The sequence below is a fragment of the Schistocerca gregaria genome, chromosome 3, assembly GCF_023897955.1.
Source record: "Schistocerca gregaria isolate iqSchGreg1 chromosome 3, iqSchGreg1.2, whole genome shotgun sequence".
Taxonomy (NCBI): Eukaryota; Metazoa; Arthropoda; class Insecta; order Orthoptera; family Acrididae; genus Schistocerca; species Schistocerca gregaria.
This window is the reverse complement of record NC_064922.1, coordinates 653639590-653654958: the sequence shown is the minus strand read 5'-3', so window position 1 is coordinate 653654958 and position 15369 is coordinate 653639590. Positions and strand designations below refer to the sequence as shown.

Genomic DNA, 15369 nt, shown 5'->3' with positions numbered 1-15369 from the left:
CTTTTCATAACCTTCTGTTCGATTTCCAATCCTGGCATTAAAATTACCCATGAGCAGAACACTGTCCTTGTCCTTTACTCTAACAACTACATCACTGAGTGTGTCATAAAAACTATCCATCTTATCTTGATCTGTCCCTTCACAATGCGAATATACTGACACAATCCTAATTTTCTTGCTAGTCACTGTCAAATCTATCCACATCAGTCGTTCGTTTACATACCTTATTGCAACTACGCTGAGTTCCATTTCTCTCCTGATGTAAAGCCCTACACCCCATTGTGCTGTTCCTGCTTTGACTCCTGACAGGTAGACCTTGTATTCTCCCACTTCCTCTTCTTTCTCACCCCTTACACGAATGTCACTAACAGCTAAAACATCCAGCCCCATCTTAAATGCAGCCTCTGCCAACTCTACCTTCTTCCCAGAGTAGCCACCATTGATATTAATAGCTCTCCATCTCATTACCATTCGTTTGCCGAGCCATATCTTAGGAGTCCCTGGTTTGTCAATTAGAGGTGGGACTCTGTCACCTCCAAAGGTCTGAGGCATTTTGCTCTGACTGTTGACAGCATCATATTTAAAGTACCAGGGAAGCAGGTTGCTAGCCTTACTTTCCTCGGGTCCCATTGAGTTTTACCCCAAACGGTTGAGGGACTAACCAGTGGATTTGGTAGTCTTTGCCGTCTGAGCACAAAGGTGACCACGACTCAGAATATGTCCAAGATGCCCAGCCTTATTCCAAAGTAACTGGTATCCCGATTGTCAGATTTTCCTGAAAATATTTACAGATGACATTGACAGTTAAACCCAATTACATACTTCACTTTACAACAGCACAAAATGACAGCATCTCACCTAAAGCCAAAAGTATCTGATGCAACTCTTCATCACAATGTGTCAATTTCTGTATAACTACTGCAACCTACATCCACCTGAACCTGCTTACGGTAGTCACATCTTGACCACCCTCTACAGTTTTTACCACTCATGTTTCCCTCCATTAATATATTAACTATAACTAGCCCATGAAGCCTCAGGATGTGTCCATTAATTTATTACTTCTTTTAATCTAATTGTGCCTTACTTCTTTCCTTTTCAGTTCAGTTCAGTGCCTTTTCATAGTTATCCAACCTACCACCTAACCTTCAACAGTCTTCTGGAGCACCACATTTCAATAAGCTAGTAAGAGATTCTTGTCTTTACAGGTGATCAGCCACATTTCACTTCCATTCAACTTATCATTCGATGTAAATATTTTCAGGAAAATCTCCAAATAAGTCAATATTAAATGTTGATAAGTCACTTTTTTTTCAGGAACAGTCATCTAGCTACTGCTAATTTCCAAGTTATATCTTCTTTACTTTGGACCTCAGACATTTTATTGTCCATCCAGCAAAACTCATCTACTAATTTTAGCACCTCATTCCGTAATCCCATCCATCATCATCTGATTTACTTTGTTGTGTACTATTACCTTCACTTTAATTTTGTCAATGTTTATGATACGACTTTTCAAAACACTGCACGTCCTGTTCAACTGATATTCCAAATCCTTCACGAACAATGTCTCTGGGAAACATTTAGCTTCTTATCTCTTCTCCCGGAACATCAGTTCCATTTTCAAAATTCTCCTTTATTTCCTGACTGTTCACTGTTTCACTGTACAAACTGCATAATGTGGGGAATATGCTATGACACTGTCTCATTCCATTCTCAACTACTATCCACCACAACTTATAATTACAGTATGTACAAGCTGTGCACGACCATTCACTACCTGTATTTTGTCTCCAATAACTTCAGAATTTCAGAGAGTATATTACGGTCAATTTTGACAAAAGCTTTTATCTAAATCTACATATGCTAGAAGTATAGGTTTCTACCCTTGTAAATCTATCTTCTGAGATAGCCTGAAGAGTCAGATTTCCATGAGAGTAATTCTTCAGCTTCTCCTGGCATAATTTACACAAAAATAGTTCACAGCTGAACTTCTAATGGCAGTGTCTAACGGGCACAATATTTTGTACCACACCGCCATCATCAGATGTGCTGATGAACTGATTGATGGGGGATCAATGCCACGCTTTTATCTCCTCCTCCTCTCCCTCTGATTGACTACTCCATCGGCCATCCATGCCCAACATCCATAACTCAACTGCTCCTGTCAACCCTGTATTCCATCCTAGGTTCTCGTCCATGTGCACATACTGGCAGCACCTCTGCTGGTCCTCCACCTGCCCCCAATGTTAGTTCGTTGTCAAGTATCTCATTCCTTGACCATTCTAATAGAGGTCCCATGCCTTCCTAAGTACATACCCTCTATCATGATTTGTCAGTGCTTCCCTTACTTGAATCTCAATAGATTCATTAATGACACAGTCCCAGAATTTTGATGTCTGTGTCAGACCCTTCATGTAGTTATAGTCCATTCCATAAAATTCCATCAGGCAATGTTCTGCAATTGCTGATTTGTTAGGCTGCTGCAATCTGGTATGGGACTGGTGTTCTCAGCAATGATCTTTGACAGTATACACAGTCTGAGCTATGTAAGTCTTACCACATTGGCAGACTATGTGACAGATCTTGGATTTCCATAGTCCAAGGTCATCTTACACATGACCAAGCAGAGCCTTTCTTGGCATCTGGTGGACTATCTTTGATTGTGTTACATGGGTCACAGCAGACTGCACAATTAGCCCATATCCAAAAATTTGTTTCCTAGATGTAGGTGTAATTTGTAAAGTTCTTTGCCAGTTGTATCCATGCACCAGCAAGTAATGTGAACTCTCTCACGTACTACGGCTAGGCCAGCACATTTCTTGATTCTTTGCGCTGCCACTGAGTCAAGAGCATGAATTACTTTGGCGAAATTTGGTAAAACAAGTTCAAGCCATCTTAATATGAAATGCAAATGCACTCAACAAACTGCTTCTCTGGTTGCACAGCTGTCAAGTCTTTTCATGCTGCAATATATCTCCTCCCCACAGAGGTATATGATGCAATTCACCACCTTCTCCTGATGTACTTCAGATTGAAATAGTTCACACAGGTGAACTGCCAGACATTGGAGTCCAATGGGCACAATATTTTGTCAAATGACCATGTTGCCATCATCATCATCATCATCATCAGGTGTGCTGATGAACTGACTGATGGGCTGGCACCACACTTTTAACTCATCCCCTTCTTCCTCTGATTGGCCACTCCATCGGCCATCCACACCCAGCATCCCTAGCCTCACTGCTCCTGCCAATCCAGTGTTCTGTCCCAGGTCTGCACCCAAATGCATGCGTTGACAGCATCTCTGCTGTTCCTCCACCTGCCCTTGAAGTCAATTCCTTGTCTATTATCTCATTCCTCTACTTAACAATTCTTAGCAGGGTCCCACACCTTGCCAAGTGTGTACCCACTATCACGATTTATCAGCGGTTCTCTTGGACGAATGTCGCCATTATGTACATGGAATACTTCGAGGAGGAAGTCCTGGAATCAGCACAATGGATAGCTACCTATTTCTTGCTGTATGTCGATCACACTTTTGTCACATGGCCATCTGGAAAAGAGAAGCTGAATAACTTCCTTACACATCTAAATTTGGTACACCAGAACATCAGATTCATCACAGAAGAGAAGGTGGATGGAGAGCTCCCCTTTCTGGACGTCCTGGTTAGAAGAAGTGCAGATGGTGCTTTGGGCCACAGAGGAAAAGGAACACCAACTTATACTTACATTCTGACAGCAACTATTGCAATCATTCATTCATTCATTCATTCATTCATTCATTTTTATGGTGTGTTATCTGACAAGAAAAGATGAATTCTTCAGAAACACCAAGTGAAGACAGTCTGCTGCCCACCAGCACAAAAAAAAGCTCTACTTGATAGTGTGAAAGATGACCTTTAGACTATGGAAATCCAAGATCTGTCAGTTACCCTGCTAATGTGGTAATACTGACATAGGTCAGATGGTGTGTACTGTTGAAGATTGTTGCCGAGAACACCAATGGCATACCAGATTGCAGCAGCCTAAGAAATCAGCAGTTGCACAACATTGCCTGATGGAATTTCATGGAATGGGCTATAACCACAAAAAGGTTCTGGCACAGACATTCAAATTCTGGGACTGTGTTATTAACAAATCTATTGAGATTCAAGTAAGGGAACCACTGATAAATCACAATTGCAGGTACATACTTAGGAAGTCATGAGACCTCTCTATTAAAACAATCAAGAAGAGGAAAGATACTAGACAATGAACTGACATTGGGGGCAGGAGGATGAACAGTGAAGGGGCTGCCAATGTGCGCACCTGGGCAAGAACCTAGCACAGGACACAGGGTCGGTGAGAGCAATCGAGCAAAGGATGCTGGGGGCGGACCGCTGACAGAGTGGTCAATCAGAGGGAGAGGGAGAGGGAGAGGGAGAGGAGATAGAAGAGTGGTGCCGACCCACCGTCAGTCAGTTCATCAGCACACCTGATGATGGAAATGTGGTTGTTTGCTGAAATATTGTGTTGTTGGACACCGATGAACTATTTCAACATTTCCCGAATGACATTTTCACTCTGCAGCGGAGTGTGCGCTGATATGAAACTTCCTGTCAGATTAAAACTGTGTGCCCAACCGAGACTCGAACTCGGGACCTTTGCCTTTGCGAAAGGCAAAGGTCCTGAGTACGAGTCTCGGTCAGGCACACAGTTTTAATCTGACAGGAAGTTTTATTTCAACATTTCCTCAAGTGTGTCTTCCCATCTATGGAACCCAAAGTGGTGCTTCTCCAGGTCAGCTTCTAGCAGATTTTTGATCCTTCTGTAAATAATGTATGTTAGTATTTAGTATCCATGACTAAAAACACTGGTGGTTCAGTAATATTAATGCCACTTTTCTTTTAATGGGAATTATTAGCCTCCTTTACAGTGTAGAGCATGTTTTCTGTCTCCACTGTACTGTGCACCAGGAGAATCAATTTCCTTATAATTGGTTTTTCCAATGATCTTCAGAACATGGAGGTAATGTTGGCTACTTCACATGAGTTGTTCAGACTTAGGTATGAGAGAATTTTGAGAAATAATTTTCACATTAGCACACCCGGTCGCGAAAGCACACCCGGTCTCATCTTTATCCATTTCCTCTCACCTTTTCGCAAAATTGTCTCCTGCTTTCTTTGCTCTCTATAACTCTTCTATATTTTCCTTCAGGGTTTCAGCCTTTGCCCCTGAAAGAGAGGAGTAATAGTCTCACAAGGTATGCAGGACAACTTCTGTTAAGTTTGTAAGGTAGGAGATGAGATGCTGGCTGAAGTAAAATTATGTGGGCAGCTCATGAATCATGCTTGGACACCTCAGTCAGTAGAACATTTGCCTGCACAGGACAAAGATCCCAGTTCTGGTGCCACAAAAACTTTTAATCCCCAACAAACTTATCATCGGCCAGAAAGTTTCTAATCAACACACACTCCACTGCAGAGGGAAAATTCATTCTGAAGATAAAGGGTGTTGACAAAGAACAAACGTTTAATACCAACTTGAGGAAGAATAGGAATACAGAGTCTAAATCTTGTTTTGAGGCCTGCAAGAAAACTATTAATGAAATGTGAGGACAAGCTGGATAGACAAGAACTAGAACTGCCAAAGTTATTCATTACTATGGAGCTAAAATATTATCTAGAGCACTGAAGGAATCAAAGAATAGTGCATTAAAATCATGCAAGGAATGATTACTAATTTAGAAAGATCTCATTTTCAACCAAAATAAAATTATACTTTCATATACTCTCCACCAAATTTCTTCAAGTAAGACTTTAACACTAAATTTAATAATAAATAATAAAAAGTGTTATACCTTTAGTGCATTGGTCCCTGCATACTGTTTACTGATGATATCACCATTATTAGCCCATAAAAGCTGAAATGTATTTCGTATATTAGATGGTATTCTTCCCTCTGGTGCAATCAAGCCTAATTTGGTAAACTGAATTTCCATAACAGCTTTTGCAATGGCAGTCTGGAAAATAAAAGGAAATTGCCATGCGTACAAATGAAGAATGAAGCACATACCATAATTACACAATTATATTGGCAAACAAACCTGCACAACATTTGTCCTATCAAGGCAATCGATGCAGTTAACCCTGAACACACCTTTCTGGCTGCATATCAATCCCTCTCGATCTCTCCAGCAGTAACTCATATCTTTTATAACATCAACAATATTTTCAATCAGAATGGAAACATTTTCAAAACGCATTCCACGGCTGAAAATTAACAAGAAAGTTTAACAGTGCACTAAAATTTGTTTAATTAATATTGAAACATGTTAATTTTCTCTAAACAGAAATTGTTCTTCTTCCTGGTAAACAGAAGGAGTTACTTTAAAGCACTTTATTCAACCTTCTAACGCATTCACTTTTTTCCCTTCAAAATACAGTATCAGTTTTTGTGGACTGCATTAAAAGTGGAAATGAATTGTAGAATAGCAGAAAGAAATAAAGAAAGAAAGAGAGAGAGAGAGAGAGAGAGAGAGAGAGAGAGAGAGAGAGAGAGAGACCAGAAATTGCCTACTACAAAGAAAGTTTGAAACAAGCGAGTAAAAAGTACTGAAGGAAACAGGCTTCAGCATAGGAAGAACGTAAGAGGAGCAGGAAGGAGGAGGAGGAGGAGGAGGAAAGTACAAACAATAAAATTCGAGGAAAGGTAGTACTGAGTCCGATAAAAAATAATTGAGACTGCTTGGATTGCTAAGAAACCATTTGTCAGGACACATTAAATTTTTTTTCCTTCCATTATTTCCTTCTAATGTACCTAGTTTCCTCAAAATGGATCAACTCAGGGGCAGTGATGAAACATTAACTACAGACTTATTCTTAAGTTCAACCAGAAAATTGCATACGATAGGCTGGGCACAAAATAAACCCAACTGATGCTGCAAACTTACTTACTTACCATAAAAAATTTAATGAATGGAGTCACCTTCAAAGCTGGATAAAATTGAGCTTACATGTGTCTGTAAGCTTTCCTTTTACTATCAAAAACATATTTTCCATCTCATTTTCTGTGAGACTACACAAAGGAGCTCTGCTGTTTCTGACTACCAGAGGAATTAAAAAACATGTCAATAGTAAATTACTTGTTGATTGGCACTGAACTCTTGAAAGTTTGAGCAGCTTATGGGCAGCTCCTGGTTTAAAAAAAAAAACCACTAATATGCCCTAACACATAGTGTCTTAGTAATGTCAGCAGCCTCATTGCTTGTATGTCCATATATGTACACCTCTGTCTGTCTGCGCGTGCGCGTGCATGTATTTATCGTTTTACTTATTCACATATTGTAGGTAATAAATTGAAACAACATGCAGTATAAGAATAATAGGTCAAAGTTTAAAGAATCACAAAAAACATCTGTCCTTCCAATACACTAGTGATGCAAAAGTTATACACAAGAAACCTTGTAGTGTCTATTGCGGCACCTAAATATTTTGACAAATGGTTTATCTGCCCCTAAATTACAATGAGAGTTTTAACTATTCAAAATGTACCATACATCACAAAACAAGTGAAACTCATGAAGTTTTTGGATAATAGCACATATTGTCCTCATCCGAGAGATCATTTCTGAGATCATGCAATTGAGAGATTCTACAAGTGAAATAGTTTTCTGCTATGACCATTCTTAGTAGAACTGGTTCATGAGTGTATAACTATCTTCTTCTACCCTGTCAAAGTTGAAAAGGGGAGTAGTGGTCAATATTGAGAGCCCCATTACTGACATTTACTTGATATGTTAGCAGTCAGTTTTAGAGTGCTGTTGAACAGTCCATCTAGTTTATGAAAAAGTACCTCTTCAAAAATCCTGGGAAAATATATTTAGCAATACCACAAAAAACAGACCAAAACAAATAAATGAAATGTTTACATTATTGTCCTCCATTTATTACATGGTAAGGATATACACAACAGGAATTTCATGGAGATGAACACGCAACGAAATAAATCAACACTTGTTCTTTAACAATATATTGCATATAGGTGTCACAGGAAACAAGATGCATGTGCCTGAGAACATATGTGAACAACACATGGATGTCTATTAATTTATCCATTTATTTATTTATTTATTTATTTATTTATTTAGTAGGAAGAAACCATCTGAAATCTTCAACATGATTAAGGTTCACTACGGAGGCAGTTGTTTAATACACCTCCAAAACAGTGACACCATGCCAGAATGAACAGCAACGAGGAAGTGTGTGTGCAAATTAAGACAACAGAACAGCAACTGTATTAATAAACCCATGATAACAGGTCTATCATTGTCTATATTAGAATGGGATATCCATGATGGAATAATGACAGTATTATGAGAAGGACAGAGTGCTACTCACCATACAGCAGAGATGTTGAGTCGCAGATAGGTACAAAAGAAAGTCTGTTAAACGAGTAAGCTTTTGGCCAAAAGGCCTGAGACTCAGCATCTCAGCTATAGGGTAAATACCAATTTATCCCTTTCATAATACTTTCATTGTCTAGATTACTTTATACAGATGTATGTTGTCTGCCGCTTGTGGTCTCTCAATAGCGTTCTCACTTCCTGAGCACAGGGTCCCGGGTTCGATTCCCTGTGGGGTCAGGGATTTTCACCTGCCCCAAGATCACTGGCTGTTGTTGTCTAATCTTCGTCATCATTCATCCCCATTATGGTCGAAGGAAGGCAACTGCAACCTACCTCCATTCGGACCTTGCCTAGTACATTGGTGTGGGTCTCCCGCATCATTCCCCTACACTCTGTCAAGAAGCATGAGACTTAATTTCCATTTCCAATATCTATGTTACGAGAAATACAGTTACTTTGAGAAAAGCCACTGTTACTACTACTACATTACTCACCTGCTGTTTTCATCTAATATAGGGTGAGCTCAAAGGAACTTTATGCTTTCAGAAATTCATACAAATGAAACAGTACAACTTATTTGTTCCAAACTTAACCTGTTGATGGAGTATCTCTGTAAGGTTTTTTTCCCCTTCTTCTTTCTGTTTAACATAGGGGCACAATTCTTTTACTGCATACTGCTGCCGCCAGAATGTGTTAGTGTGGAAAATTGCAAACATCACCACAGCAATAGATCTCAGATGTCCTTCACAAAGTGTGTCAGTAACTGCTGTTTTATAAGCATCTTGTATATAATTTCACCACAAACCAGCCACAAATAAGTCACCAGGTCAAAATGGAATCCCAGTTCAGTTTTACAAAGAGTACTCTACAGCACTGGCACCTTACTCAGCTTGTATTTATCACAAATGTCTCGCCCAGTACAAAGTCCCAAGAGACTGGAAAAAGGCACAGGACAGTTTTTTATAAGAAGGGTAAAAGAAATGATCCACAAAATTACAGACCAATACCCTTAACAATGGTTTTCTGCACAATTCTAGAAAATATTCTGAGTTATAATATAACATACTTCCTAGTGACTGAAAAGCTTACATCCACAAATCAGCTTGGTTTTAGAAAGTATCGCTCATGTGAAACTCAGCCTGCCCTTTTCTCACAAGATTTACTGAAAACTATGGATGAAGGGCAACAAGCAGATTCCATATTCCTAGATTTCTGAAAAGCATTTGACACAGTACCCCACAGCATACTGTTAAAGGAGGTATGAGCATACAGAATAGGTTCCCAGATAAGTGAGTCACTTTAAGACTTCTTAAGTAATAGAACCCAGAATGTTGTCCTTGATGGGAGTAATTATTCCCTAAGAAAAGAATATCATCAGGAGTGTCCCAGGAAAGGGCAATGGGACTGTTATTATTTTCTATATATATAAATGATCTGGCAAACAGGGTGAGCAGCCTGCTGATGATGCTATGAGGTGTAGGAAGGTGACAAAGATGAGTAACTGTAGAATGTTGCAAGATGATTTAGACAAAATTTATAATTTATGTGATGAATGGCAGCTCACTCTAGACGTAGAAAAATGCAAATTAATGCAGATGAGTAGGAAAAGAAAACCTGTAATGTTCACTTACAGCATTGATATACCCTGCTTGACAAAGTCACATTGTTTAAATATCTGAGTGTAGCACTGTAAAGCAATAGGAAATGGAATGAGTATGCAAGAAGTGTGGTTGGGAAGGTGAAGGGCTGACTTCGGTTTATTGGGAGAATTTTAGGAAAGAGTTGTTCATTTGTAAAGGAGACTACATATAGGATGCTAGTGCAGCCTATTTTGAGTAATGCTCCTGTGTCTGGAATTCACACCACACTGGATTAAAGGAAGACATTGAAGTAATTCAGAGGTTTGGACAACGTGAAAGTATTATGACGATGCTTTGGGAACTCAAATGGGAATCTCTGGAGGGAGAGTGATGTTCTTTTCAAGGAACACTAATGAGAAAATTTAGAGAACAGGCATTTGAAAGTGACTGCAGAGTGATCCTGCTGCCACCAGCTACATTTTGCGCCGGGCTCCTGAAGATGAGATACAAATTAGGGCTTGTACGGTGGCATACAGATAATCTTTTTCCTAGACTCTATTTGCAAATGGGACAGGAAAGGAAATGACTAGTAATGGTACAGGGTACCGTCCACTATTTACTATACAGTGGCTTGCAGAGTATGTATGTAGATGAAGATGAACATTTGCTTGGTAATAACAGTTTGAACAGTAGGGTTGTATTTGCAGAGGCAAAAATTCTAGGCAGAACCCTGTGTCAGAGCAAAATCTTGATCACATTCGAACAACATTACAGTGAAGCCCATAGAAATCAACATGTCGAGCAAGTCTTGGGCTTCAGATGCCACCAACAGCCATACCCAAAGTCCTGCATAAACAATTATGCTTGAAATTGGACAGACTGCAGTTGATTTTGGCATTTACCCAAAGAGATTACACTGCATGACTGACTTTTGCACCGAGATGTGGGCAAGGACAGACATTGATAGCAACATGTCAAAGAGATTAATTTTTAGTGATGAAACAATGTTTAAAACTAATGGTAAGGTGACTCAGAACAATGTTCATTTTTTGCTAACAGAAAACATACATTTCTCCCTGGAACATGAACAATATTAACAATATTTGTCAGTTTGATGTGTACTGTGGAATGTTGAGTGAGAAGATTTACAACCCCTTCTTTTTCATCAAGAAAACCATCACAGGCATTGGCTACCTCAACATGCTTTCTTTATGGCTTCTGCCTCGACTGCAAGAAGATATCATCATCATCATCATCATCATCATCATCATCATCATCTAGTAACAATATACTGCACCTCCTCTCTTCCACTTGGCTTCATGGTAACACCTAAACACTTCTACCTGGCAAATGGCTCAACTGTGCAAGTGTTGAAAAAGTGTGGTGCACATGGCCACCACGATCACCAGTCTTAACTCCATAATAGTGTATACGTGGACAAAGAAACAAGTTCCCAGATTTCCAGATTAAAAACACACTTTTTACCCAGTGAATATACACTTTTCCGCGTTAAATGACAGTATACCTTCATCAATCCTTTGAATGGTTAAGGTTTTATACCCCAGCCTAGAACTTTCTGGTGCTTTAAAGACTAACCTGGTAAATAAAAATCTTTGATGTGCAGCAACATGTACACTGCATATTTTCATATTATGAAAATATAAATTAGAATTCCACCAAACACAGCACATTAGTTTCCCAAGCATTAAAATCGAGATTGAGTTGTGCTTTTGTAAGCCAATCATGGTTCATGTCATGTGATCTAGCTAGCAGGTGAAAGCAGATGTTCAGAGCATAGGACACGTGATGTAGTCACTCTACAGCTACATCTCTGTTAAGTAGTGCGGACACACAAATAGGGAAAGCTGATGGTTGAAATTAATATACATAGTGTAGCAAGAAGAAAAGTTAAGCTTTCACATATGATACTGGTCTCAAACATTAATAAGCTTTCACATACAGTATTAGTTGTTTTTTGTGCGCGTCACACTTTTAAATACATCACAAATACGTGCCAATAAAACTTTAAATAACAACATAAATGGCTAGTCCTCTGAGCTTGAAATTCTTCCAACTTGCTAGTCCTCAATGAGTGAAGTTGGAAATGAGAGTCAAACGCTCTGTGGTTCAAGAAAGTCATTGCTCATTTTCACATGTAACATAATTTACCTTACATACAAGGAAATCTGCTTTGAAAGTAATACTTTTCAAACCATCATTCACAATTTATTCCTGCGACCTGTTAGGAATAGGATAGTGGCAGCAGTTGCTAGAGAGTGCCAGGAAGCAGGCATTCCACGCGTGTGCAATTATGACAACATTGCAAGCCTGTATGTTTGCATAAAGCATAAAGAGGTTTTATAGTACACCATAAAGGAAACATAACATCAGAGGATATTCCAAGAGCATCGGAATTTGAAAACCATACTAGATTGCATAATTTGACTTGAAGTGTGCATTCGTATGTCCGCATTCATAATGAAGTAGGCCCCAACCAGGTATTAAGCTTTACCATGCGTTTTTCGGGATGGAAATTTTCTTGGAATACAAGTACTTTATTACCTCATGTTTCATTCTTTATTATGGAATAATGTCATACATGCCAAAAGATGAAAACATGCACTGTAAATTCAGCAAACAGTTGAAACTAGCCTATAGTGTGGAATGAAAAACACTCCATTTCAAATAAATTGACTGCCTCAGTGGAAAAGATTAGTAAGAGACAAATTTCTTCGGCAAACCAACAAAAATGACTTCATAGTTATGCAATATGATTAATGCTTGACTGCCTAAACTGTGGAAAGAAAATAAAATTTCAAAACTGAAACTAATGACATAAATTAGCCTTCCATTATCAGGGGAATGTATTTTAATTCACTTGATAGCTCCCGAACACAGAAATTTTTTAAGTGTGAGAGCTGTAAACAAAGAGAAAACAGTAAAATCATTAAATGTAAACATGCATCGCAAAGGCTACCCTGTCCCAACTACACTACAACCCAGACTGCTCTGCACATGCAGGAATCTGGCAGCTTGGACGCACACACTAGTAACATTTTTCCAGGTAGCATCTGGCTCCTTGTTACTACTGCTGAAACATATACGAGCCACACTTTAAGTAGCCAGAAGTGGGAGAAGGTACTGCTCATAGGCGACTCAACTGCACATGCGCATGAGCCCACTGGCAACTGTTCAAACAAAGCTAATGTAAATAGTTGCAACATCAACGCACATCGGATGTAATGTGTTGTTATCAAGTATTACATAGTTTTCATCCAAAAGCCTTTGACACATTTTGCTGTTGGCAGATGCTTGTACATACAATGTGTTGTTTTGTTGTAAATGGTGCATTTGCTTCGCAGCTTAAGTTGTTGTCGCTGCTGTCATCGTCATCATCCCCCCCCCCCCCCCCCCCCCCCAACTTGTTTCTGTTTCATTGCTGCAGTACTATTCTCCAGTAGCAGGAAACAGTAATATTCTTTGTTAGAGTATCATTTGTTACCAGTCAAAATTATAAAACTTAAATGAAAATTAAAACAATGAAATTTCCCAGAATTCTAAGAAATTCCTGTGTTTTTCCCGGTTTTCTGACAGATGAAAACATTCCCGAGTTTTTCCTGGATTTCCTGGTTGTCCTTGAGTGGATACACTCTGCTCCATGCTATTTTTTTATGGGCTTCTTGTCCCACCCTAACCACAATCGTTGCTACAGCTATGGCAATGAATCGCAGTGACAGTGGAGTATTACCAGCAACATGCTGCAGAAGGTTTGGGAAGAGTATGAATATTGTCTCAAAGTTTGCCATGTGACTCAAGGAGCACATTTTAAGACCCTGCAGTCTGTAAAAAAAGAAATATCAGAGATACTGTATTAATATGATAATGTTTGAAGCATGTAAGTTATACCATTTAATTTGTATTAATTTTTGAAAATGTTAAGTAGTTCTGTGCTCACCCTGCACATTAAAAAATCATTTAAGTAACTTATCACAAACCACTGTCAGGATCTATCAACTACAGACCTTAGGGTTACATGAAATTCATATTTCTGAGTCCAAATTTTCCAATTAATAGCAGAAGCGACAAATAAGGCATTGTGTTACTTTTTTATAAAATATTTCAGGGTTTCCAGCTTACTGCCTGATGTTGACTGACAACCTATTACAGACTTTTGCATCAAAATATTAAATTACACCCCTAGAGTGGTACAGGGGTTCTTCATCCTGCCCTACACTAGATCCTATACCATCCCTAGGCCACTCTCAATCCCAACCCCTTGCCACAGCGATCATACCCAATGGAAGGTGTAGGTGTAAGATCTGCCCAATCCATCCACCTAGTACTTCTTATTCAAGTTCTGTTACAGGGTTATCCTAACCCATCAGATGCCGGGCCACTTACGAAAGCAGAAATGTCATAGTATACTCTGCTGCTATGATCTCTCAGCTTTTTATATTGGTATGACTACCGACCAACTGCCCACAAGGATGAACAGCCAGTGCCAAACTGGCCAGGAACATGGCAGACCCCTCTGTGGCACAATATGCACCTAAATATAGCACGCTTTATTTCAATAGCTACTTTACAAGCCAGACCATCTCGATCCTCCTCTCCACCACCAGCTTTTCTGAACTGTGCAGATGTGAGTTATCCTTATAACAAATTCTACACTCCTGAAATTATCCCATCCTCAATCTACAGTAACCTACTATACACACACCCGCCACCTAACAGTTTCTGCCCACTCTGTCACCCTATTCATGTCCTCTCACCCTATGCACCCACCAGACTTTCCTTTCCCTCCCTCACCCCCCCCCCCCCCAAATTCAACTTCACAGCCTCCCAACACTAAGAGCTCTCCCCCCCACCCCCCCCCCCCCCCCCCCCCCACACACACACACACCCATAACCTGCTATCCCTTCCCCTTTCTTGCCACATTCCAGACTGCCACTCAACGTGGCTGTTGCATTCTGGTCCAATTTGCAGGTACTCACGTGCATGAGGAGTGCTTGCTTGTGTCAATTGTGTGTGTGTGTGTGTGTGTGTGTGTGTGTGTGTGTGTGTGTGTGTGTGTGTGTGTGCTTTTCTAAAGAAAACTAAATGTGTAACAGTCTTTTCATTGTAACTGTCTGCAACTCAACAGGACATCTTTACAATGAGTAAAGAATCTATCCTTTTCCTAATACTGTTGGTGTTCCAAGCCGGAGTTTCCATTGCTTGATTTTGTGTGTAAAGTACTGAATACTGCATAAATATAAATTACTGGAAATTCTAAAGGAAGAAGTGATATACAGAGAAAATGAAAAGTTATCCACAGCTTGTACAGGACTTGGACTGTAATTTAAGGACATGAAAGGGAAGCGTTATGTTGATAAGAGTATGGGAAAGCACTGTAACCT

At 39.5% G+C, this 15369-nt stretch overlaps 1 protein-coding gene across 1 annotated transcript in view; it reads right to left on the bottom strand.

The window, feature by feature from the left end:
* LOC126356113 (phosphatidylinositide phosphatase SAC2) overlaps positions 1-15369 on the bottom strand; it is a 374100-nt gene that overhangs the window by 215484 nt on the left and 143247 nt on the right. The window contains exons 7-8 of the mRNA XM_050006814.1: positions 6089-6254; positions 5843-6004 (exon numbers count right to left, since the gene is read on the bottom strand). Of these exons, the coding sequence (XP_049862771.1) occupies positions 5843-6004; positions 6089-6254 (328 nt within the window). The remainder of the gene's footprint in view (positions 1-5842; positions 6005-6088; positions 6255-15369) is intronic.